The 22,441-nt window shown below is 51.0% G+C and overlaps 1 protein-coding gene across 1 annotated transcript; it reads right to left on the bottom strand.

The window, feature by feature from the left end:
• Positions 1-580: 580 nt before the first annotated feature.
• SLC7A14 (solute carrier family 7 member 14) lies at positions 581-16,170 on the bottom strand (the record flags this gene model as incomplete). The annotated part of the gene is made up of 7 exons (XM_084267555.1): positions 581-903; positions 3,322-4,199; positions 4,766-4,974; positions 6,197-6,343; positions 8,856-9,073; positions 9,993-10,229; positions 15,867-16,170. The coding sequence occupies 7 exons, from the start codon at positions 16,168-16,170 to the stop codon at positions 581-583; spliced, it is 2,316 nt and encodes a 771-aa protein (XP_084123681.1).
• Positions 16,171-22,441: the final 6,271 nt, after the last annotated feature.

The raw sequence follows: 22,441 nt of genomic DNA, 5'->3' as shown, positions 1-22,441 counted from the left end.
GACACGGGGGTGGCACTCCTGTGCCACAGAAATGCTGCGTGATGGGACCAACATCTCCAGATCCACCTCTGTGTTACAGCCTCTAAAGAGGTTAGTCCATCTGCACTTTGTACCTACCCGCCCATCTGTCCCTCTGGCTCAGCTTTTACTCCTAAGGTGGTTCAAAGAATAAAACACACGTGCTAAGAAAGAGCCAAAAAAATGTAGGAGTGGCATCTTGCCACTGCGGCTGTAGGGTGGACATTCCCCAGGGACAGCTTGTCTCATCCCCTCATGCAGCTCCTTCTACCACTTTGGCACGTCTCCCACTCTACCACTTCTGCCAGCACAACAAGTGCCAGGAGATCAGCTGGTGCCGGGGGATCAGCCGGCATCCACCAGAGTGGGACCTGACCAATGGAGCTGAGACAGACCACGGGTGTGTTTGCTTTGTGGTCAACGGCAATCGCAGAGCGTGTCCCAAGGACCGGAGGTGAGCAGGGTGGTGGTGGAGGACCCGGGGAGGATGGGACAGGACGGGGGGAGCTGCAGGGACCCTTCCTCATCGGCTGGGCGGCGTGGCGCCCCACTGCCCGCCCCGCTACTCAGGTGAGTAGTCCAACTCGTCGTTGGCAATGAGAGCCTCCGATGGCGGTTTGTGCCTGCCTTTGCTTTTCGACCTGCTACTCGTCCGATGGCTGTCCTTTGCTCCTGCCATTTGCTGGTACGAGAAGCCCTTGTCCTCGGAGGGACCCCAGCCCGGGTAGCCCTCACCCTCGGTGGCGTAGGAGAAGCCATCATCCACGGAGAAGGGGTCGACGTCCACGTCGTAGCGCTGGTAGGTGCTCTGGTGGAGGGCCTCCTCGCGGGCGCTGATCTCCAGCGTGCTGTTCCACATCCCATAGCCAAAGTAGATGAGCAGACCTGCAGCGGGTGAGAGGGAGAGGGTTGGACCCCAGCTGCCTGCACCTGCCCCACAAGCCTGGATAAAACATTGCTATGAACATGCCATGCCCCCAAATATCACCCATACCCCAAAACCCGTATCAGGGGTGGGTGGGGGATCCAGTCCGGCTCACCGCCAGCATCCTCCCATCCAGCACTGGGCTGGTGCCAGCTGGTGAGGGTTCAATGTATCTAAATACACCTCTGTTTTTTAAGACAGTGTACTTTGCAGTTGATGCCTGCTCTCCAAGCCCACTGAGTTTGTGGTTTTGGGCTGCCAGCTGTGACCTGAGGGCTGCAGTGTTTTAACATCAGCTGGGATGGCTGCTGGCCAGCTGGCTGTGCCATCCACAGCTTCTGCGGTGGGACAGCAGCTCCCAGCAGATGTCTGGAGGCTCCCAAGTGCCAACAACCTGCATCTCCACCCTCTTACCCTCCAAGATGCCCTTTTCTCTCTGTGGCTTTCTTATGCCCTCAGATGGTGCTTGCAGCCGTGTGTGCTCCAGGATGAGTGTGTTTGATACTAAAAGCTCTGAAAACCCATCTTCCTCTCTTCAGGAGTTTTATTTCACCTTCTCCCTCTGGCCCTACCTGATCTTTCCTTCCTGCACCAATGTTTTCCTCAGAAGCAAACGTATCTGGTGATCTAATTTCCCGTGGATTCTGGGACTGACCTACACCAGGCCTGTGCACAGACAAACCCAGACTTCCCCATGTGCCAAGCACTGGCTGCAGTGCACTGCTGGTGAGGTTAGACCCAGGGTTTGTGTGGCAGGGCTGCACACCTCTGCCAGGGAAACAAATGGGCAGTGCCTCTCCCAGCAGGTGAGCAGCTGTGGATGGAGTCAATCACACCTCCCGGGAGTGGCTTAATTGACTTGCTGCCATAGATAGCAGCTGAAGAGGTACTACATGTACCCACAGGGGAAAGTATTTAACCACAGGGGATTAAATGGATGCTTTGGAGTCACTTTGCTTCCAGATCCTGGGTCTGCAGCTTCACCTATTGTCTTTGAGGGCCAAAAAATTCCTGAGTGTGTCTTTGCCAGTCCAAAGGGTGCGTGTGGTAATTACTGCCCAATGGCTTGACTTTGGGTTAGGGGGCTCTCAGAGATGGAGCTTTGCTATGGAACCTCAGTCTTGCAGGACAGACACAGGATAGCTGCTGTCCTCACCATGAAGCAAAAGTGGGAATAGGAAAATGTAGGAAAGAAAAAAAAATGTGGCAGCAACTTCCCCCTGAAGGATGGAAACTGTGAGACTGCTCTGTGTTCTTTGAGATGCCAAAGGGAGATCTGAGGCCTGTTTGTATCATCGCCTCATTCGGCCCTCTGAGGTGAAGGATCAGGAGGCACGTGAGAAAAGCATGAAGTCTGGTGAGCCTGGTGTGGTGACATGTGCCTTCCTACCCCTCCTCCAGGAAAGGTGGTTCCTGACTTTACAGGAGGTGGCACCTGGCTATGGCTTTTGCATCAATAGTCATTCTCTTTCCCCACCTCTTTCTCCCTCTCAACCCAGGACCCTCAACCCTGCTCTCAGAGGGGAAGGCTGCTGGTGGGATACTTGGCCAGGAATGATCCTTTCAGGTGCTGACACCATGCTCAGGGTCTGTTGTTTGCACCTGGGTCTCCTGTGGGCTGTTTACCCATATTATTAGGGATAGTATTACTCTGTAAAGAGTCCTTGAGTTTGATATTGTCTTGTTGCTTCAATTCTCTACAGCCAAAGCTTGGGAGCCTTCAGGAGGAGCACTGCCCTTTTCTCTTGGGTTTGTGGAGTAAGTGGGTTGCAGTGTCAACCAAGGGAAACATATTAGGCTCCTGTCTATTTGCTGGGAAGCCTAAATTTGGTTTTAAAAAAGATCCGTAACAGAACCTGTGAGTCCTGAGATCCCCCTGCCATAAAGTTAAGGACTTAGACCAAGAGAAGGAGATCACAGATCTCTGCCTCACAGATCTCTGCCTCTCCCAGGGCTGTTGGAGCTGGGCAGCTCTGGGCTTTGGAAACACTGCACTGAGATTTGGGTGTGGGCTGCTGAAGAGCTCAAGTGAGTGAAACAGCAAAAAAACCCAGGCAGATTTCTGTAGGAAACCTGCCTGCGAGGCAATTTCCAGAACCCACCTACTTTGCATCAAAAGACTCGTCACCTTTGCATGGAGCAGTTTGCTTCCATCAAAATGACATTTCCTGGAGGTGTGATTTTCCATCTGGCTGTGGTTCAGGGGCTTGGTTAACCGAGGTGTCTAAGAACTTCAGGATGACAAGGGGCAAACGCAAAGGGCTGGGTATGGCCCAGCTGAAGAAGCATCAGCCCAAGCACTCTAATTAGGGAAGTTATTAATATCCTTTCAAAAGGGTGTCAGTTAACAAATTAAAATAAATGAATCTTGGACTCACCCACAAAACACCAGACAGCAAATCGGATCCATGTGACTGTGGAGAGCTTCAGCATGAGATAGATATTCACCAGCATAGCAAAGGCAGGGACGAAGGGCAGGCAAGGTGCCATGTAGGGCAGCTTCTTGGGGTTTTCTGGCTGCTGCAAGATCACAAACACCAGCACGACAATGAGCAGGATCATCAGCACGACAAGGAGGACAGCCCACCAGCTCTGCTCATAGATGTAGTCTGCCCCAAAAATGATGAAGGAGCAGAAGATGAACATCAGGACAAAAAGCAGGAGCACGCAGGTGGTGACCGTGTGGCCGGTGGCCACCGTGGGACGGTCCATTTTTCCTGGCAGTCCGAGGTGGATCCGCATCGTGTAGTAGCGAGGGCCGATCAACTTCTTCAGCTTGATGAGGTAGATGTTCTCTGATTCATCTGCCTCTATCCCTGAGGTCATGTCAACCGTGCCATAATTGGGGTGATTCACGTTGTAGGTGGATTTATCAGATTTCCCAATTAGCATCTCGTTATCCCCCAGCGAGGGCAGGTTTTTTGCCCCGCACGTGTTGGTTGGTGGGCCAGCAAACTCTTCTCCCTCGCTCCCTGGGGAGCAAGCTTCCTTCTCACAGTCAGCCAGGATGCCCTCCTTCTTCTTGGTGTGCTCCTCGGAGAGGAATTTAACAAAGCCATCGATGTCACTCTCGGGCTGGTAGCGGAGGAGCAGGACGCAGACGGAGACCAGCGTGTAGGCGAGCAGCGTGCCGATGGACATCATTTCGATCAGGTCCCGCAGGCTGACCAGCAAGGAGAGCAGTGCTGCGAGGAATCCAGAGACGATACAAGCCACCACGGGGGTTTCTGTGTAAGAGCTGACGTGGGACAAAAATCTGGAGAAGGGAAACAGTTGCAGAAGGTTAAAATGGCAGCTTGCAGCAGTTCCCTGTTGCAATCACCTTACCCAGACGGAGGGACCAGGCTCAGAGCACTGAACTCTTCAGCTCTTACCACTTTTTGGACCTTGGACTCCAGACAGCTGGAGAGTGGAAATACTTCTGCGGCTGGATCTGGAGTTAGATCTAGGTCTAACCAGCTCTGTGCAATCTGAATTGGGCACTGGGACACTTGGAAGTAAGTGCCAGAATTTTATGCAAATAAACAGCTCTTCTTTGCGAGGAACTCTTGAATTCAGCGCTCATCCTCCCACACGCAGAACCTCTCAGTGCCAGGACACAGTGAGAAGCTTTTGCTAGGACCAGTCCTGATTTATTTTCTCCCCAGGATTTTGCTTCTGTGTGACCCCTGTTCTGCAAGCACTGAGCCTCTGCTGCTCCCTGCCGTGATGGCACCAGGCTGTCGGGGTGCAGGACAGTCCCTAGCCCCCCCCATTCCCCACCACTTTTTCTATCTGGGTCCCAAGGGGGCAAAAGTAAATGCCATCATGGGCATGACTGACCTGAAGAGCAGCCCATCACCAGCCATGGCATAAATGACTCTTGGCATGGGGAAGAGGGAGCCCAGCAAGCTGACGGTCAGGCCGGCCACGGACCCGATGGCAACGATGAACTTGGCTGCGTAGAAGCCGTGAACCACGAACATTTCCATCAGCGGGGACTCGGTGTCGATGGCGTCATACGGCACCATCAGCGTGAGGATGATGCTCACCTGAGGAAGGCAAGAGGAGCAGGACACAGGTGTCAGCAGCAGCTCTGGGGCAGATGGGGATTCACAGGGGGCAGGGGCTGCTCCTCAAGGGTGGAAAGCCAACAAATTTCAAGTCTGATGGGGATCAAATTCCTGTGTCCCCTGTGGAGGGGACATAAAATGCTGGAGGTGAGGCCTGTACGTGCTTTGCTGTGGGGTGGCTAACCCAGGGGACTGCAGGGCCTTGGTCTTTGCAATCTGAAGGCAGAAAGGTGACACCTTGAACCTTGCTGTGGTGGTGATACAGGATGCTGGTGGGACTTGATGGGGTTTGTTTCAGTTATGTTCCTGTGCAGGGACAGCGCTGCTGGAGTCATACACTCCCCATGGGACAGAGCAAAACCCAAGATGCCATTGCAGGGGGTAATGCTCTGAACTTACTTGAGCCAAAGAGAAATAGGTTTTGGGAGAAACCCACCATGCTGCACAAGAGCCCATGGGTGAGTTTTCTTGAACCAATCAGGATGATATTTTTTTCTCTTTCATGGCTCAATTTTGCTCTTTTACAGGGAAAAGTCCCTGGGTACAGGCACGCATTTATTGGGGTGCAGAGTGGCTGGACACTGCTGCTGCCACATCCCTGGCATGGTCATCCCCGCCCATCCTTCCCCTTCACTAGGGCAGTGCTGCTTTTACAAAAACCATGGAGAAGATGATCAGAGGGCTGGAGCACCTGCCCTACGAAGAGAGGCTGAGGGAGCTGGGCTTGTTCAGCCTGGAGAAGAGAAGGCTACGGGGGGACCTCATTGCAGCCTTCCGGTACCTGAAGGGAGCTTATAAGCAGGAGGGGAATCAACTTTTTAAAAGGACAGACAATGGCAGGACAAGGGGGAATAGATTAAAACTAAAGGAAGGTTTAGATTAGATATTAGGGGGAAGTTCTTTACAGGGAGAGTGGTGAGGGGCTGGAACAGGCTGCCCAGAGAGGTGGTGGATGCCCCGTCCCTGGAAGTGTTCAAGGCCAGGTTGGATGGGGCCCTGGGCAACCTTGTGTAGATCCAGGCCTGGAGGTTGGTGGCCCTGCCTGTGGCAGGGGGGTTGGAACTCTGTGATCCTTGGGGTCCCTTCCAACCCATGCCATTCTATGATTCTATGACTCTATGATATGAAAGGTTGCTGCAGTGCTTCATCATTAAATATATATATACACATACCTATAGATTTATGTATAGGTAGTACTTACAGACACATATGCTGTCAAGCACGTGACGAGTGAGGCCGTGATGGCATAGGGGATGGAGGTGTTGGGGCTCTTTGCTTCTTCTCCTGTGGTCGCGATGATGTCGAAGCCGATGAAGGCATAGAAACAGGTTGCAGCCCCTTTGAGCACCTGTGTGGAGGATCGAGAACCTGAGCACCAGGAGGGAGACTGGCACCCAGCTGAGGAGAGGGAACCGAGCGACAACGAAGGAGCCTGGTTCTGCCTTGTCTGAGCTCACGGATTACTGGGGTAGGTCATGGGGGTGCACACGTCAAGTTGGGTGTTCCCATCTGGGGACTGACCCTGGGAACACCCACAGCTCAGTGACCTGGTCGAGGGAAAAGACTTCAGCGTGCAGCCTGCAGCTCTGGGGGCATGTGTGGCTCACTCACAGGGCACCACAAACCTGCGGTGCCCGAATCCTCCAGGAGATCCTGGTAGTGCCAGAGGAGACAATTAACCAACTTCAGGTTTGCTTTCACAAGACTCCACCCCAAACCTGTTTATATTAGTAGAGTTTTGGAGCATGTTTACACATTCCAGCTTAGCAAGATGTCTCTCAGCTAGCAGAGGAAGCAGAAGAGAGCAGAGGCAGCCAGATATGCACCGCCTTCCAAACAACCTCTGTTTTCCTTGGAAGCTGCAGACAGGTTAGGAGCACAAGCTGGAGCACTTGGATGAGGACTTATTTGTACTCCTCAGTTGTTTTTTTTAATGTGATTATTTTCAAATGGACAATATTAGGAAGGACATGCACAAGGGAGAAATCCTGGAGCAGGCTAAAGGCTGGGTGGCTGTAAGGGGTGACTGGATTTGCAGTTGGAAAACCCTTCCGTGCATCTAGGTAGATAGCTGGGTACCACCTGTGCACCATGTCTCTGTCATCTCAGCTCACCAGTGATGGAGCAGACAGTAAAATTCTCCTATTTCAGGGGACTACCCATAATTGCAGCACAGAAGGTCAATGGTATGCTGGGATACATCAGAAGAGGGGTGGCCAGCAGGGACAGGGAGGTGATTGTCCCTTCTACTCTGCCCTCATGAGGCCCCAGCTGGAATCCTGTGTCCAGAGCTGGGGTCCCCAATACAAGAAAGCTGTAGAACTGTTGGAGAGGGGTCAGAGGAGCCACGAAGATGATCAGGGGGCTGGAACACCTCCCCTACAAAGAGAGGCTGAGGGAGCTGGGCTTGTTCAGCCTGGAGAAGAGAAGGCTGCAGGGGGACCTCATTGCAGCCTTCCAGTCCCTGAAGGGAGCAGAGAAAGAGGAGGGGAATCAGCTTTCTAAAAGGGTAGATAATGGCAGGACAAGGGGGAATGGATGGAAGCTGAAGGAGGGAAGGTTTAGATTAGATATTAAGGGGAAGGTTTTTTTATAGAAAGAGTGGTGAGGGGCTGGAACAGGCTGCCCAGAGAGGTGGTGGATGCCCCATCCCTGGAAGTGTTCAAGTCCAGATTGGATGGGACCCTGGGCAGCCTTGTGTAGCTCCAGGCCTGGAGGTTGGTGGCCCTGCCTTTGGCAGGGGGGTTGGAACTCTGTGACCCTTGGGGTCCATTCCAACCCAGACCAGTCTATGATTAACCTTTTTAAAGTACCCTCTATGCTCCCAGGGGGGTCTCATGCTTGTGCTATGGTAGATTTATTTTTACAATTTGAGAGACAACCAACCAGCTGGAAATGATGGGAAGGCCCCTTTGATTTTGATGTGCTTTGGATATGTGCCTTTTAAAACCAGGTAGTTTTGCCAGGAGGTATTTGGTGGGTTGAATATATTCTACCTGCTCTCTTCCATTCCTGTTGTATGGCATAAAAAAGCCAAGCACAATCCAAAGGTAAGTAAGACCTCTGCTCATAAATGGGCCTCAGTGCTCCTCTCCTCACTGCTGCTCAGAGAGGTATTGATCTAGTGCAGGGTGGTGCAGGGACTGCATGGCAGCTTGGGACCCTGTCAGTAATCAAGACTCTTGATTTACTTTACTTCCTTGCTTATTTTTCTGCACAAAACCCCGATGGAGTCGAGCAGTGTAAATCTGAGAAATTATCTTGGGTTTAGGCCAGCTGAGATATTTTCAGTTGCTGTTCATCCTTGGATAAAAACCAGTGCAAGCAAGCTAAAAAAGCCAAATATGTCCAAATTCTCAGTAAGCTTTGAGGGAACATCCATAAAATAAGTACTGGCAGGTGGCATTATGAAGTGCTCAAAACAAATGCTTGAGAACATTGTTGTTGAAAATCAGCCAACACAAGTATCTCCCCCTCTGCAGGGGCTGAGCCAGCTCCTCCTGAGCTCCCTGTCTCGGATGGCCACTGCATTTTGCTCCGTTGCCTGGCAATTGGTGACATTTCCTGCTCTATACTTTCTACTTGGAGTTTGGAGGACATTTTGGGAAAGCTCTGATTTTATTCTAAGAGCTGGCAGGAGATCTGTGCAAAGAACTGCTGTACCCTTTGGGTCTGGAGGAGCAAGGTCTGGATCCAAACCTGCAGTGGTGGAAGTTGGAGGTCCCTGGGAAAGTGCAGGTGGGTTTGGTGGGGTTGAGATTTGGAGAGGGCAGTGGAAGTAGAGTGCATATAACACGAGCAGAGCTGAGTGCGTGGCACCACTTAGGTGCTCCGAGTCCCTCCCTGTGCCCAGGACTTACCCCTGGCCATCCAAATGGCAGGAATTGCCCTTCAGCCCAGTTGTCACCTTTGACATAGAAGAGACCAGCTATCATGATGAAGATCCAGACTGCCAGGTTAATGACATTCAGCACGTTGTTCAGCCCCACTGAGTTCTTCACCCCCATGGCCACGATGATGGTGACAATGACAGCAATGACCAGAGCAAGAAGGTCCGGGTATGACTCCTCTCCTTTCCCTGGGTAAGAGAAAAGAGGTATGTAACACTCTGTCCATAGCTGTGGACAGCATCTCCCCAGCAACTCCAGCAGGGCTTCTAAACATACTTGTCAGGCTCTGCGGCTTTGCAGAACTCCTTATTGCAGAGAAGGTCTCCTGATGCCCTTGCCTCCACTAGCTAAAGCCATTTTATTAAGGTGATAAATCCTGATGCCTCAAGACACTGTTAGGAGCTTTGGGAGGGCCACAAACAATTGAGCAGGTCCCACTTTGAGTAACATATCCATCAAGTACTAATTAAAAATCAATCAAACACTAAGTGTTCATGACAAAAGTACAGGCCAGACAGCTGTTTTACTTCCTGGTAGGAACAGTGGGCTGCTGCTGGAGCTGCTGGTCATACGGGACCATCACATACCCGAGTTTCTACACAGCAGGACTGCAGACACCAGCTTGCACTAACAAGGCTCTATGCATGCCTTACTGGGACCCAGCAGAGTGCTGGCACTGGGGAGAGCGTTCCGGTGCTGTTGTTAGCCTCTGACATTCAGCTACATTTTATGGGTGCTTATTGCCCCACCCCTGGAGGTGTTCAAGGCCAGGTTGGATGGGGCCCTGGGCAACCTTGTCTGGATCATGCCTGGAGGTTGGTGGCCCTGCCTGTGGCAGAGAGGTTGGAACTCTGTGATCGTTGGGGTCCCTTCCAACCCAGACCAGTCTATGATTCTATGACTGCTAAATGCCAGCTCATCCCAAAGGGTCTCAAAGAATCCTGTATCCCACCCCCCTGAATCCCACCAGTGAACCAGGCATCAAAGCCAAAGTTCCAGAGGCAAGACGGGTGGTAAATAATGGATGAAGCCCAGTACCCATGTCTGGCTTCTGACAAGCTTCCAATCACTTTCCAGGCCCTAATTAATGCAGTTAGCACGACACACCTAGTCCATTCAATGTCCCGACGCTGTTGATCATCCAGCGGCTGATGGTGTGGTTGGCCAGCGAGTCGAACATGCTGCTGAGGGCGCTGGCGCCCGCGGCCGTGCCGATCAGGTACTCCAGGATGAGGTTCCAGCCGATGAAGAACGCCACAAACTCCCCCACCGTCACGTAGCTGTAGGTGTAGGCAGAGCCCGTGGTCTTGGGCACCCGCACGCCAAACTCGGCGTAGCAAACGCCTGTGGAGAGGAATACAAAGCGCTGTAAGACAAATGTGCTTGCAAAAGGAAAAAGTGCCTTGGTCCCACCTGCCTGGAGGTGCCGGGAAGGGCTGTAGGCAGCATCAGGAGGACCCCAGAGACATCATGGGGGGCCACAGTGAGCCTCCCTCCCCATCTGCAGCCTGTTCCCCATTAAAATCAAGCTGCAGTGGAAGTTTTTTGAGGATACCCAAACTTCACAGCCTGTAAAGTTCAACTTTTTAAAAGGGCAGACAATGACAGGACAATGGGGAATGGATTGAAGGTGAAGGAGGGAAGGTTTAGATTAGATAGTAGAGGGAAGTTCTTTATAGAGAGAGTGGTGAGGGGCTGGAACAGGCTGCCCAGAGAGGTGGTGGATGCCCCATCCCTGGGGGTGTTCCAGGCCAGGTTGGATGGGGCCCTGGGCAACCTTGTGTAGATCCAGGCCTGGAGGTTGGTGGCCCTGCCTGTGGCAGGGGGGTTGGAGCTCTGTGACCCTTGGGGTCCCTTCCAACCCAGACCAGTCCATGATTCTATCCTGTATGTTTAACACTGGTTAAGCCCCTGCCTTGAAGACCCCAGTTCAGCTCGTAGGGGTTGGGGTTGTTATTAATACCATGTAAACACGTAGTAATTACTGAGTTCTTTATCAACTGCTTTACTTAGAAGATAATAATAGCTTCAAAATTGTGATTGGCTCAGTATAGAACATTGAATAATTTATAAAAATGTTACAAAGTCACTGCTGTTACTTCAAGTGCAGTGTTTGCATGGTACACACACAGAATTACTGAGTCCTTGTGCTGGTTTTGAGTGGTGCTTTTGGAGGATTTTTATATTCCATTCACTGTTTAACTTGTGTGTGTGACACTGGCAGTGCTTTTCAGTGGGACTCTTCAGGACTTGATTTCTGTAGAGTGGGCCCAACAAGACATCTCCATCATCCAGCCCTACAGACAGCTGTTATTCAAAGCTGATGAAAAATGCATGCACTCAGCAAAGGGAAGGCATCCACAGACAACTACAGGCCTGAATGATTTATGAAACGGGTGCTCTGATAGGGACAAGTATCGAGTTTCTCTCTTTGATGGCCTTAAAAGTCATCTAATCTTTCTTGGAGGCAGCTCTGCTTTTAGCCAATGACAAGAGAAGGTTTAAAGAGGATTGGTTTTGATACAGAATGATAACAGCAAGGCAAAGATAACAAGATGCATACAATGTTTGAGTTTTCAATTACTAGGATCCCAAAATAGAAGAGTAATCTTTCACTGTGCATTGCATACAGCAACACCTTGGTATCTGCACAAGGTATCAGCATATATTAAGATAATAAACTGGGTTTTTATCAAAGCATACAATATCCAGTCTGGGGGACATGACATGCAAGAACTGCCATCCATCCCCTGATTGCCACCGGCTGTGTCGGATGGCATGAATAAAATCACTTTGCTTTGCAGTGTTTCAGGACCTTCATCAGAAACAGGGTTCACAGCACCTTCCTCTCTGCTTAGAAAGGAAGGTAATATAATTTATCAGGGTGCAGAGTTCATCTGGGTGCAAATAATATCATAGCCTATGAGGGTGCAGACTTTACCTCACTAATCTCTGCTGCATCATCAGTCTATCATATTACTATTGTTATTGTTGTGATATTATTGTTGTTGTTATTGTTGTTAATATTATAACACAACTGCACAGTAAAGCTGTTTCTCAGTTTACTCCTCAGCAGCACCAGCTATTTGGCACCTCATCCCTGGGCACCCAGCAAGATGCAGCCCCTGAGTGCCACTGTGCAGCCCGCCCAGCTCCGGGAGCGCAGGCAGACTCCTGCACCACGACTCTCTGAATTTGGAGACAGATTTCTTTCCCCTCCCCAACCAAGAGTGATGGCAAGTTTCTGCAAAAAACAAACCATCACTGTGGTTGTTTGGAAGAGCAGTCTTTTAACAGGAGACCATTTCTTTTCCCTGAGTACCAGCTACACTGTGTAATTGGTGTGACAGTCCTTCCTCTGGTGTAATTAAACAGTTACAGACATTATTCAGAAGGACATAAACACAGCTGGGTGGTTTGCTCCATTACATTGTCCCTTCCAAGATGACATCTACAGAATGCCATTTTTGGATTTCATTGACCTCTCCACTCTCTGGTTCATCGTGTTTGGAGGTAGGAGGTGAGACAGGCAGCAGCTTTCCACTCAGTGTGTGCATATGTGTTAGATGGTTTTGTGTCAGCGGTGGCTCAGGGTCCTACTGGGCATCCTGCCCTGCCTGGTGGGGTCTTTTACTGGTGAGCGGTGCCTCAACAGGGTGGGAGGAAGGACACAAAGTCCTCGCTGGCTTCAACCTCAAACTCCAGCACTGCAGCAGGCACTGGGCAGCACAAATGGTGGTACAAGGGACTGGTGAAAGTGCCCCAGTCAGTCCAACCTCTTGGCTGCTTTTGGTGTGCCGGGGTGGTGGTGACCATGGGGTGGATGCTGACCTCCTCACTGCCACCTGGCATGAGGACACGCAGGGACTGTAAGACCTCCTGGCGCAGTGGGAGTGATGTTTCAGGTGAAACAAGCCTTTAGGGAGAGGCTTCCACCAATTAATTCATGCTACCATGCAAGAAATCCAAAGGGAACACCCTTCCTTAAACAAAAGTAACCAATTTATCAAGGCAGGTATACAGCAAAAATCCTACTTCCAGCAAGCACCTGAGCTCACCCATTGTGTTACACAACCCCTGTGTGCAGCTCTGTAAATAAAACTTCCTTAGCAAAAGAACTTCCATTGCCTCATTGCCCCAGCACCACCTGAGCAGCTCATGACCAGCTGCAGCCCCTCACTCCAGCTCCCAGCCCTCAGCCAGGCAGCACCTGAGGGACATGCTCAGCTCTTCCCTGCTCTGTTGTGCACCCTGGTTGTTGCTGAGCCTGCTCCTGTATGGGTACCAGGTAAGGCTGTGGTGACGTGGTCTGAAATTATGTGGTGTGGTGCTGGGAATCTCCACCGTGGGCTGCCTTGGGCTCACGGTGAGGAGTTTGCTGGGTTACTTCAGGAAAGGAGATTGCAAACAGGGCAAGCAGTGGCTGGTGATAAAGGTTGTGGAGGGGGTAAAGGGGCTGGGGAAGGTGTAAGCTGCTGATTTCTGCCAGGAAGCAATAGAAATCCTGGTGGTTGGGGCTGCTGGAGGGATCCTGTGGTGTCTCCCAGGCTAGAGGCTTTGTGGAGGGGAGTTGGGCAAATGTTTCTGCTTGAGAGCAGAATAAAAGTGGCAGAATGAAAGGGATTGATTGAAGTTACATGTTTATTCAATGCCATGATGTCTGCAAGCACCCAGCCAGGGCACACATTGTTTTAACCCTGGGGAAGGCACAACTGGAGTCTGTCAGGTAGATGAAACTGGGCAAATCCCAATCTGCAACCAGGCTAAATGGCACAGAGGGGTTGAGGGATTTCCCTCTGGGGGGACCTGCCTGGTGGGGCTTCTCTGCAGCTCTTGCTCAGGGAAGCCGAGTGGCTTTCTGGAAAGGACTTTTCTAGGCAAAACCCTCCTGAGCTCACTGTGCAGGCAGTGGGATCTGACACTGTGCCCTTCAGTACATCGAGGGAAAGCAGGTGTGGTCGACCTTAGCCTTAGAATGCTGAGAAACTCCTCAAAAGCTGTTTGTGCCTGGTACACTATGATGTGAGAGCTGAAATCGCTTTCCCCGAGAGCCCAACGGCCCGTCCAGCTCCTGAACCCGTGCTGGGTTTTACTTGCCAAAAACGTGTTGCTGTTATAAACAACAGCAGCGCTGATGATGAGGTGGAGAAGCGGCCAAGGAGACTATCCAAACACCCCATCCTTCGCAAAACACTCTCCCAGGGCTACAAAAGCAAGCAGAGATGAAAGCTGAGCAGGAAGCGGCGCGGGCTCCTGTGGGTGAAGGCGGGAGGAGCCGCTGCGGGGCAGGGCTCAGGTCTGGGGTGAAAAAGCCCCTTTTGGAGGACAGTGTGTTGTTTTTCTTTAGATGAGACCCACCCAGGCTCTGTTTGCTCTTCGCTTTGCATCGTGGCCAGTGAAACCCTCGCAGAGGAGAAGCAAAGCGGGTGGTGGGAAAGGATAAAGATGCTGATGCTATCTACCATGTTGGTTAGCAAAAAAAGTGGGTGGTTTTGGTTCATTTGTTGTGCTGGGATCTCAAATAAGCATCGTTGCTGCTCTCAGCTGTGGTAAACGCTCTGAGCTGTCATCACTGGGGTCTGACAGGAAGCGGGGGAGGCAGGACTGTCAGTGTGGCGGTCCTGAGCCAGCATCACTGGGATCTTTTCATGGTATGGCTTTGGGGAGAGCGCGATGCTCGTCCCTGTGCTGTGCCAGGGTCGTGCCTCTAAGCTGCAGTGGTGTAGGGGGTTCTACAAAGCCCTGTGGGCTTTGGTGGGATCTCTATGGAGCAGTGTGGCAACCTCCAGGGAAAGGATATGATGTGCTTCCTTCTCCCCCTACAAAAATCCAGAGACTTGAAAAGCTGAGCCGGGTCATTTTGCTGTTTGCTGTTCCTGCCTTCTCTCAAAGCCCTTTGCCATTTACTCAAGTCTCCTTACCCAGCCTGCAGATAAAAGCTGAGTACCAGACTGACACAGCATGCAAAGTCCTCTGAGCAGGGAGAGCAGGAACATCACATCATCGTGTTAGCACTGATCTGGAAAGGACAAATGCCAGCAGTACTGGCTTCATGTGGAAACCGCAGCTCGAGCCATATGCTCAGCTGGGTTCCTAGGGAGGAGATGGAATTCACCAGTCCCTCACTAAAATCCGTAATTCACCCCTCTCTGTGTGTTTGTTTGTTGGGGATATTTTGTTTGGAAACTCAAAGAGTGATCCTGAGTTGATAAAATCACCTCTAAAACTAATCAAGGAATTGTTTAGCTTAGCAATGTCTGTGGCAAAAGCAGATGGCCCCGGTGCTACCCAAACCACCAACACCCTTCCTGTTGAAACGGGGCTGCCCACAACCCACACTGTGCTCTTGCTCTGATGCTGCGGCTTGGCCGTGCTCTCTGCCTGTGACACGTGCTGCAGAAACTCTCCAGTGTTTCAAAACACAGTGATTTTATATCAAAAATAGTGCGGCCAGTAGGTCTGGGGAGGTGATTGTGCCCCTGTACTCGGCATTGGTGAGGCCGCACCTTGAGTGTTGTGTCCAGTTCTGGGTCCCATACTACAAAAGGAGGACATTGAGGTCCATGAGTATGTCCAGAGAAGGGAAGCCAGGCTGGGGAGGGGGCTGGAGGGCAAATCATATGAGGAGCGGCTGAGGGAGCTGGAGATGTTCAGCCTGGAGAAGAGGAGGCTGAGGGGAGACCTTATCACTACCTACACTGACCTGACATGAAGGTGTAGAGAGGTGGGCAATGGTCTCTTCAGCCAGCTGCTCAGCTGCTGGCTCTTGCTCTGAGGTCTGGTCTGATATTTGGGCAATGAGAGATGGTGCACCCTGTGAGCTGGGTAAGTCAGGGTGAAGGAGTATTTTAATCTACGGGGAAGTTATTGCCCTCTCACAGCTTGTGCTGCGGAGTGTGGGTCCTGCCAGGTGTCCACCCGAGTGGAACCGGAGGATGCAGGAGATGGCATGTTACTCAAAAACCCGCCCGCACGACTCACCTGAGAGGATGGAGGCAACAGCAGCAATGATGAAGGAAACGATGACGCCAGGCCCTGCCATCTCCTTGGCCACCAGGCCAGACACCACGTACATCCCGGTGCCCACGCAGCTCCCGACGCCGAGGGAGATGAGGTCAAGGGTGGTGAGGACCTTGGCCAGCCTGGCACCCTGGGCAGTGGTGGTCCCTGTGCCCTCCAGCATGGACTCCACGGGCTTGGTGCGCAGGACGCGTGTACGCAGGGCGTGGCCTGCTGCCCCCCATGGCACCCGCCGTGGGTCCAGGCGTGAGAAGAAGCCGCTCATGGCTGATGTTGGGCTCCACAGAGGTAGGTCACGGACAGCTTTGGCAGTACCCACTCAGAGCTGTGGCCGCATCCCCGTGCCCTGGCTCTCTCCTGCGCTGGCAGCCTGGCTGCAAGAGAGAGGAAAAGTGGTTTTTAAGTGGAATAGCAAAGAAAGAGGGATGTGCTCCCCATGGAGGAATTGAGAGGGCCCCTGTGCTGACTTCTGGCTGGGCTCCAGCCTGTGCTCCAGTGCTGGGAGAGCCCTGGGGCCGAGAGGAGCTTTGCATTTGCCAACAGGGCCCCTCCATAGAACTTTCCTTTTTCCATCCCAACTGTACTGTCTAACAGAGACGTCCTGCCCCCTTTTATGTTTGTCTCCATGGTTTTAGTCCCAGTTTTACAGCCCTTAAAGCAGCAGGAACCTGATACCCTCCAAGTGCCCATTACATGGCTCAGTTGCTACCAAAAGCGATGATGGTCATGTCTAGCTACAGGTGCTGGGGGTACCGAGCCCGGCCCCAAACTCAGCAGCACCACAGAATGTCCTGGGTGTGGGGATGCTCCTGTGGGCACCATGTGTCAGCCCACCATCGCTCTGGCCATGCACAGGGGACCTCCTGTGGGACATTGCTGTGCTCCATCTGCACCGCAAACCCCCAAGTCTGGGACTGTAGCTCTGCTCCTCTCTCTGTGGTGCTGAGACTGCTGCCTGCCTGTGCCGGGCTGGCTACGGGGCTTGGCCACCACGAGTTGGCTCTTGCAGGGGCAGGTGATGGCTTTGAGGCTATAAAGTTGACTCTTAGAGTGCTCTGGCTATTGTAGCTGTTCTTTCTGTGTGCTTCTTGTTCAGGTCCTGCTGAATCGTGCAATTAGAGAGTCATTGGTGTGGCTTCTTCATTCAGTTTATCACTTCATTTTTGTAGCTGTTCACATACTGTTTTAGGTATACATATATATGTATTTGAATTAAGAGATATTTTTCTGGAGTAATTGCAATGATTTTTGGGGTCCAGCTTCTGTGCAGTTCAAGCAAGCTGAGAAAGGAGCTCAGCAGAAGCATTAAGACCATCTTAAAATGGTCTTATGATTCCAAAGCATGAGATTATCTTAAAAATAATTAAATTATCTTTCCCTGCACTTTTTCATCTGAGGTAATATTTTCAAGAACTATTCAGCACTGCAGCTTTCCACTGCTTTTTAGCAAACCACGTAGCTCTCAGGCGAGCTCCTAATACCAGTAGTACAGACTTCCTAGTGACACGTGATGACTTCTTGACTTTGGGGATAATAACAAGAATTGACAGTCTCTGAATGCTAATGTAAGGGAATAGAAAAAATAGTTTATTAAATGTGAATTCTAGCCTGGCAGCTTCCTTCCTGTTAATACAGAAATCTGGTTTGGTTTTTTTTTAATTGCCTTGAAGACAAAACAATTATTTTTCCATCTTTACATCCAAAACAAATTACACTGTGTCTACCAGGCAGCCTTGTGTTGCTGGAGTTGATTTAATAAAGCACAGCATTCATTCCATGTTTTGGTTGATCACAGTTCAAATAATGCTGGGTGGGTTTTTTTTCCTACCCTGAGCCACAAAACTGGCTGTTCCAGCTAAGGAGGATAATAAAGAAAAATTGGTACTGCTCTGGAGGAAGTGTGCATCTCTGGGCTGAGAAGGAGGAGGAGGCTGTAGAGAGGTGGGTGATGGTCTCTTCAGCCAGGTGACAGGAGATAGGTCAAGGGGAAATGGCCTCAAACTGTGCCAGGACGGGGTCAGATCAGATGTTAGGAAAAAATTCTTCACTGAAAGAGTTGTTGGGATGTGGAACAGGCTGCCCAAGGAGGGGGTTGAGTCACCCATCCCTAGATGTGTTTAACAGACGGGTAGATGAGGTGCTCAGGGATATGGTTTAGCATAGGACAGGAATGGTTGGACTCAATGATCTTAAAGGTCTTTTCCAACCTGGTCATTCTGTGATCTGTTTTGGCTTTTGGGTTGCTCATGGAGTCATCTGGTTTGTGGTGTGGGCTGGGTCTCAGGTTAGGTTTTACTTTAAATGAAAGTTTGCTTTGCAAGGGGGCAGCTGAGCTGGAGCTCAGTGGGTCTGCCCCAGCTGGGATGAGGCAGAACAGCCCCCAGGGCAGCGTGCCCAGGTACCAGAGCCTACAGGGTGGCTCTGCTTCACCAGGGCTGAGTTTTGGCCAGGGGGGATGTAACTTCTCTAATCAAAGTGATTGCTATCCAAAATTTAGCCTCCTTTAATCCAGAAGAAAGCATTTCTGAAGCACAGGCTGGCAAATTGCTCTTGCTGCACTCCACCCAACCCCTTCCCACCATTACTGGGACTTTATGGATGTTCCTAATTGAGTCTGAAAGACTCAGGTTGCTATTCTTAGGCTTGCACCAAATTGACTTAAACTAGCCCAGAAGCTCAGCTGAATTCTGTCTGGTGTTTTAGCTGTGGTAATCTGGACTCTTATCTCTGCATGATTTTCTCATGCTCTTTGTACTGTAAGGAAACGTACTTCCAAGTGAGCACATCCTTGTTTTCCTTATGCCCACAACCCACTGCAAGGTGAAAAAAAGAGTAGCTGCTAAAGAGCTAGCTCTTGGCTCTTGTAAGGAAAAGCATACTGGGAATTGGTGGCTGGAGGTTGAGGCTGGAGAAATAGAAGTGGGTGATGTGACTATGGGAAGAGACGAACACTGGGGAGTCCCAGTTTGTCTCACTTGATGTCTTTATACCACTTCTGGATGGTTTTGGGAAGGTTGTGCTTGTCACAGAGGAGCTGCTGGGCCACCAGAAGAGATAGGGTGGCAAGTGATGGAGATGGCAATGCTGCAGGCTGGTCCTTAGCCCCATCCTCAGCCTTGTGCTGTGGTGTGGGAAGATCTGCCCTATGTTTTAAGGGAGTTGGGACTGACGTGGTTTGAGAACAGCAATTTTTCATTCTCGTATCTGTGGGGTACATGGGGGGCTGATGAAAGGTTTGAGAAGGTTGGCATGTGCTCTGGTCTTGCTGAAAGATCCATCATCCATCCTGGAAAAATTAGTGTGTGTCCCCAACTGAAGAGTAGAGCATGACTGACCCAGCAGCCCAGCTTGCTCCTGAGGCATGTCAGGGTATGGAAATTACTTTCTCACTAGCATTGCAAAGAACCTCAAGGGAAGACAGGGCAGCCTTGTCCAGGAATAATTTTAAACTGCTAAAATATTCTTTTTAACTCAAATATTTATAAATGGTTTACATTTAAAGGAGAAACTGGCTGATGGGTTTGTGATGTGCTCAGATTTATGTTGCTGAGCTGTTCCACTTGCTCAGGGCCAGGCTTGGACCAAGTCCTCTTGCATGGCTGCCCACTGCCATGGGGCAGCTCAACGTAGCCCTGGGATCCATACAACCCCTCCTAAGTCACAAGTGAAAGAAACCTCCAGAACATCTGAAATGAAACAGCTCTACAATTGCCTCTATGTTCAATTAAGGCAATCACTCGCAGCTATTCCAGATGTTTGAGTGAGATCAGCATATTGCTGCTCTGTAGCTTGGAAAACATCCTTTCACTTCACTGGAAGCCATAAAAAATAATCTCATGGATGGAAACCACATACATGGGGCAGTGATGGCTTGTTTCTGCTCTGCCTCACTAACCTTTGTTAGCCAGAAGCACAGGGGGGGGATTTCTGTTTTTTATCAGTTAGCTTCATTACAAAGCTGGGAAGCTCAAGGGAGCTGCAGCTCAGAGGGGGCAAGCTCAACTCTGGGAGCTGCAGCGGGTTTCGGAGCCGTGTGGTTCTCCATCATCCAGCAGCCTGGGTGGGTTTTCCCTGGCTGTTGCCTCCCTGGCTGGCGCTTGCTGCTGCCACCGCGTGCTTGTTAGCAACCCCTGTTTGTACCAAAACACTCTTCTTCATTAGGGTAAATTAACTAAAACAGCAATCAAGCCAGGAGGAGAGGCCTATGTATTTACAGGCATGGATCTCCCTTGGCATCTGGGTCGGTGCTGAGTTATTCCTGGTGTAACTGGCTGCCCCGTGACACCAAGACGCAGCGCGGTGCCCCCCAGCATCGCCCACTCTCCTCAGCCCTCACAGCTCCAGCTTGCCCATGCTTTGTCTGTGCTCTGGGATGGAGAATTTGAATTTTTATCCTCTGTTAATGACTCCCCTCTGACCAGGAGTTTGTAGGGGTATCCTTAAGAAACGCCTCTATTTAAAAATGCTGGGAATGCAACAAGAAACAGAATGCTGATGGTGATAAATGCAAAAAAGAGAGCTCCCATTGGCATACTGATGGAAAGCCAGGCAGGGGCATTCATTAAGAGGAAAAGGTTGGATTTCCTCTGGTTTTCCTGGCTCACCAAAGCAATTATGACAGGGAAAAACTTGGTGATGCCCTGGCAGCAGCTGGGTCAGGATGGCCCTGCCACTGGGGACAGCAGTGCCCAGTTTGCTGCAGGGGTTTTTAGGGGGAAAGCCCCTTCCTCCTTGCCTAGGGGGAGATGTGCCCTAGAAATTTGGGGTTGAAGCAAGTTGCTACCAAAGCCTGAGGCCGTGCCTGCTGCAGACCTCAGAAACAGCCACACAGATGTTTACAGTGCAGGAGCAACAGCCCCCAGTTCCCCTGCCCACGCTGAGTAAGGGCTGCACACTGAGCTGGGCTGCAGCATCACCCCTGCCAAAAAAGAGCCCCAAAGGCTCCAGGGGATGCCAGAGGCAGCTCCTGGCAGCAAATCCACAGTGATCCCCATTACTAGCTGAGTAGCAGCGAGGCGGATCTGTGTGAAGAGGCACAAGATGCTGAATTTCATTACAGCTCCTACAGCAGGCGAAGAAATGACGTCAGTGCTGCGATGCGGCGGGAGTCAGGCAGCAGCTTCGGTGGCCGCCGACCAGAGGGATGCCTTCTGTCGGGGCTGCTCCTCACGTTAATGTTTTCATAGCGAATGTAATGTGATTTGGAGTTTTATGGCTTGTTTTTAGAGTGTTGATCCCCAGCTGGGCTGCCACTGTAAAAGCTGGCTCCATCTCCCATCATCAGCCCTCCTTTAAAGGGATTTAAAAGCCAGGCACGGAGCCGAGAGCGAGGGCTGGTCCCTGCTGGTCCCGGCGCCGCTCACGTGGGTCCAGCTCCAGCGATCTGGCCTTGTGCCTTTGCTGTTAATTTTGGGCTCTTTTATTTTTGATCTTTCCATTTTTACCCCTGCTTCAGCGCTTCAAGTGGAGCTGGAGTTAATTTAGGCTAAAATTCTTGCTAAATGAAACTACTGATGTATTTCAGGTTTGAGACCAACTTTCTGTGTTGCATCAACTAAAAGGGAATGGGTTCAGGTAGTGGTTTTTTTTCTTCCTCTGTGTCTTCAGAGCAAAACAGAAGTGGAGGGGTCGAATGGCACGTTTCTGTGCTGCTTCCATCTGTGTGGGTTTAAGTGCTTTACCACCATTAGCGCTGCTCTGAGATGGCCAAACATCGTTGTCCTCTTTTGACAAATAAGCAAGATAAAAGAGGAAATTTTAATATATTAAGGCAAGGGGCTCGTGCATCCAGAACCTGCCCCAGGAGTCCTCACACTTTGTATTCCAGTCTCTAGTGCAGGAGTCAAAAGAACACAGACATGCAATCCAGTAAGATAATTAGCATGTACACAGAGATTACTCTTCTTGCCCATCTCCAGCCTTCAGAGGGGTGGTATGGTGTGGTGTTTTAACCACTGTCATCTCTGGGGAGAGACTGGACTGCCTGAATAACTACGGAAATGGTGGAAATAAGGATGGACCTCCAGTTGGTGGGTCCTGTTTCCACAGCTAAATAGGTTTTATGTTTGAGTGCCAGTCCTTCAAGTACCATGCTCATGGGGGTGAGCAATGAGGAGGTTTAGCTGGCTGGGTGCTCACCTGCCTGAGGAATAAATGGGAGCTGAAGTGGCATGCACAAGGGGGTGAAACTGGAGCCGGTGGTGGCAAAAGGCCAGCAGATCCCTGGGTATTGGGTTGTGCTAAATTGGTGGGGTTAATTACAAGCCAGCCTCACAAGCAGTCAGTCCAGCCTGCCAGGGTCCCTTGGGATGCTCCGGAGCATCAGATGAGTAAGAAACAGCTCTGGGGCTGGAGGGATCTGTGTTTTCATCCTTCCTAGAGGTGGATGCATTTGGAGGCAGCACCTATAGCTCCTGTATCTTGCAGGGGATGTGAACTCAAATGCCCCATTCACCCTATCCACGCTGCTCATGGGTATCCTTGCAGGATGCGTCCCCTCCCCTTAGACAGTAAATCCACCACCCCAAGATGTGGCT

The sequence above is a fragment of the Gallinula chloropus genome, assembly GCF_964237585.1.
Source record: "Gallinula chloropus genome assembly, chromosome: 8".
In the NCBI taxonomy this organism is placed as follows: domain Eukaryota; kingdom Metazoa; phylum Chordata; class Aves; order Gruiformes; family Rallidae; genus Gallinula; species Gallinula chloropus.
Note: the sequence above shows the minus strand (reverse complement) of the source record. Positions and strands in the feature narration are given on the sequence as shown.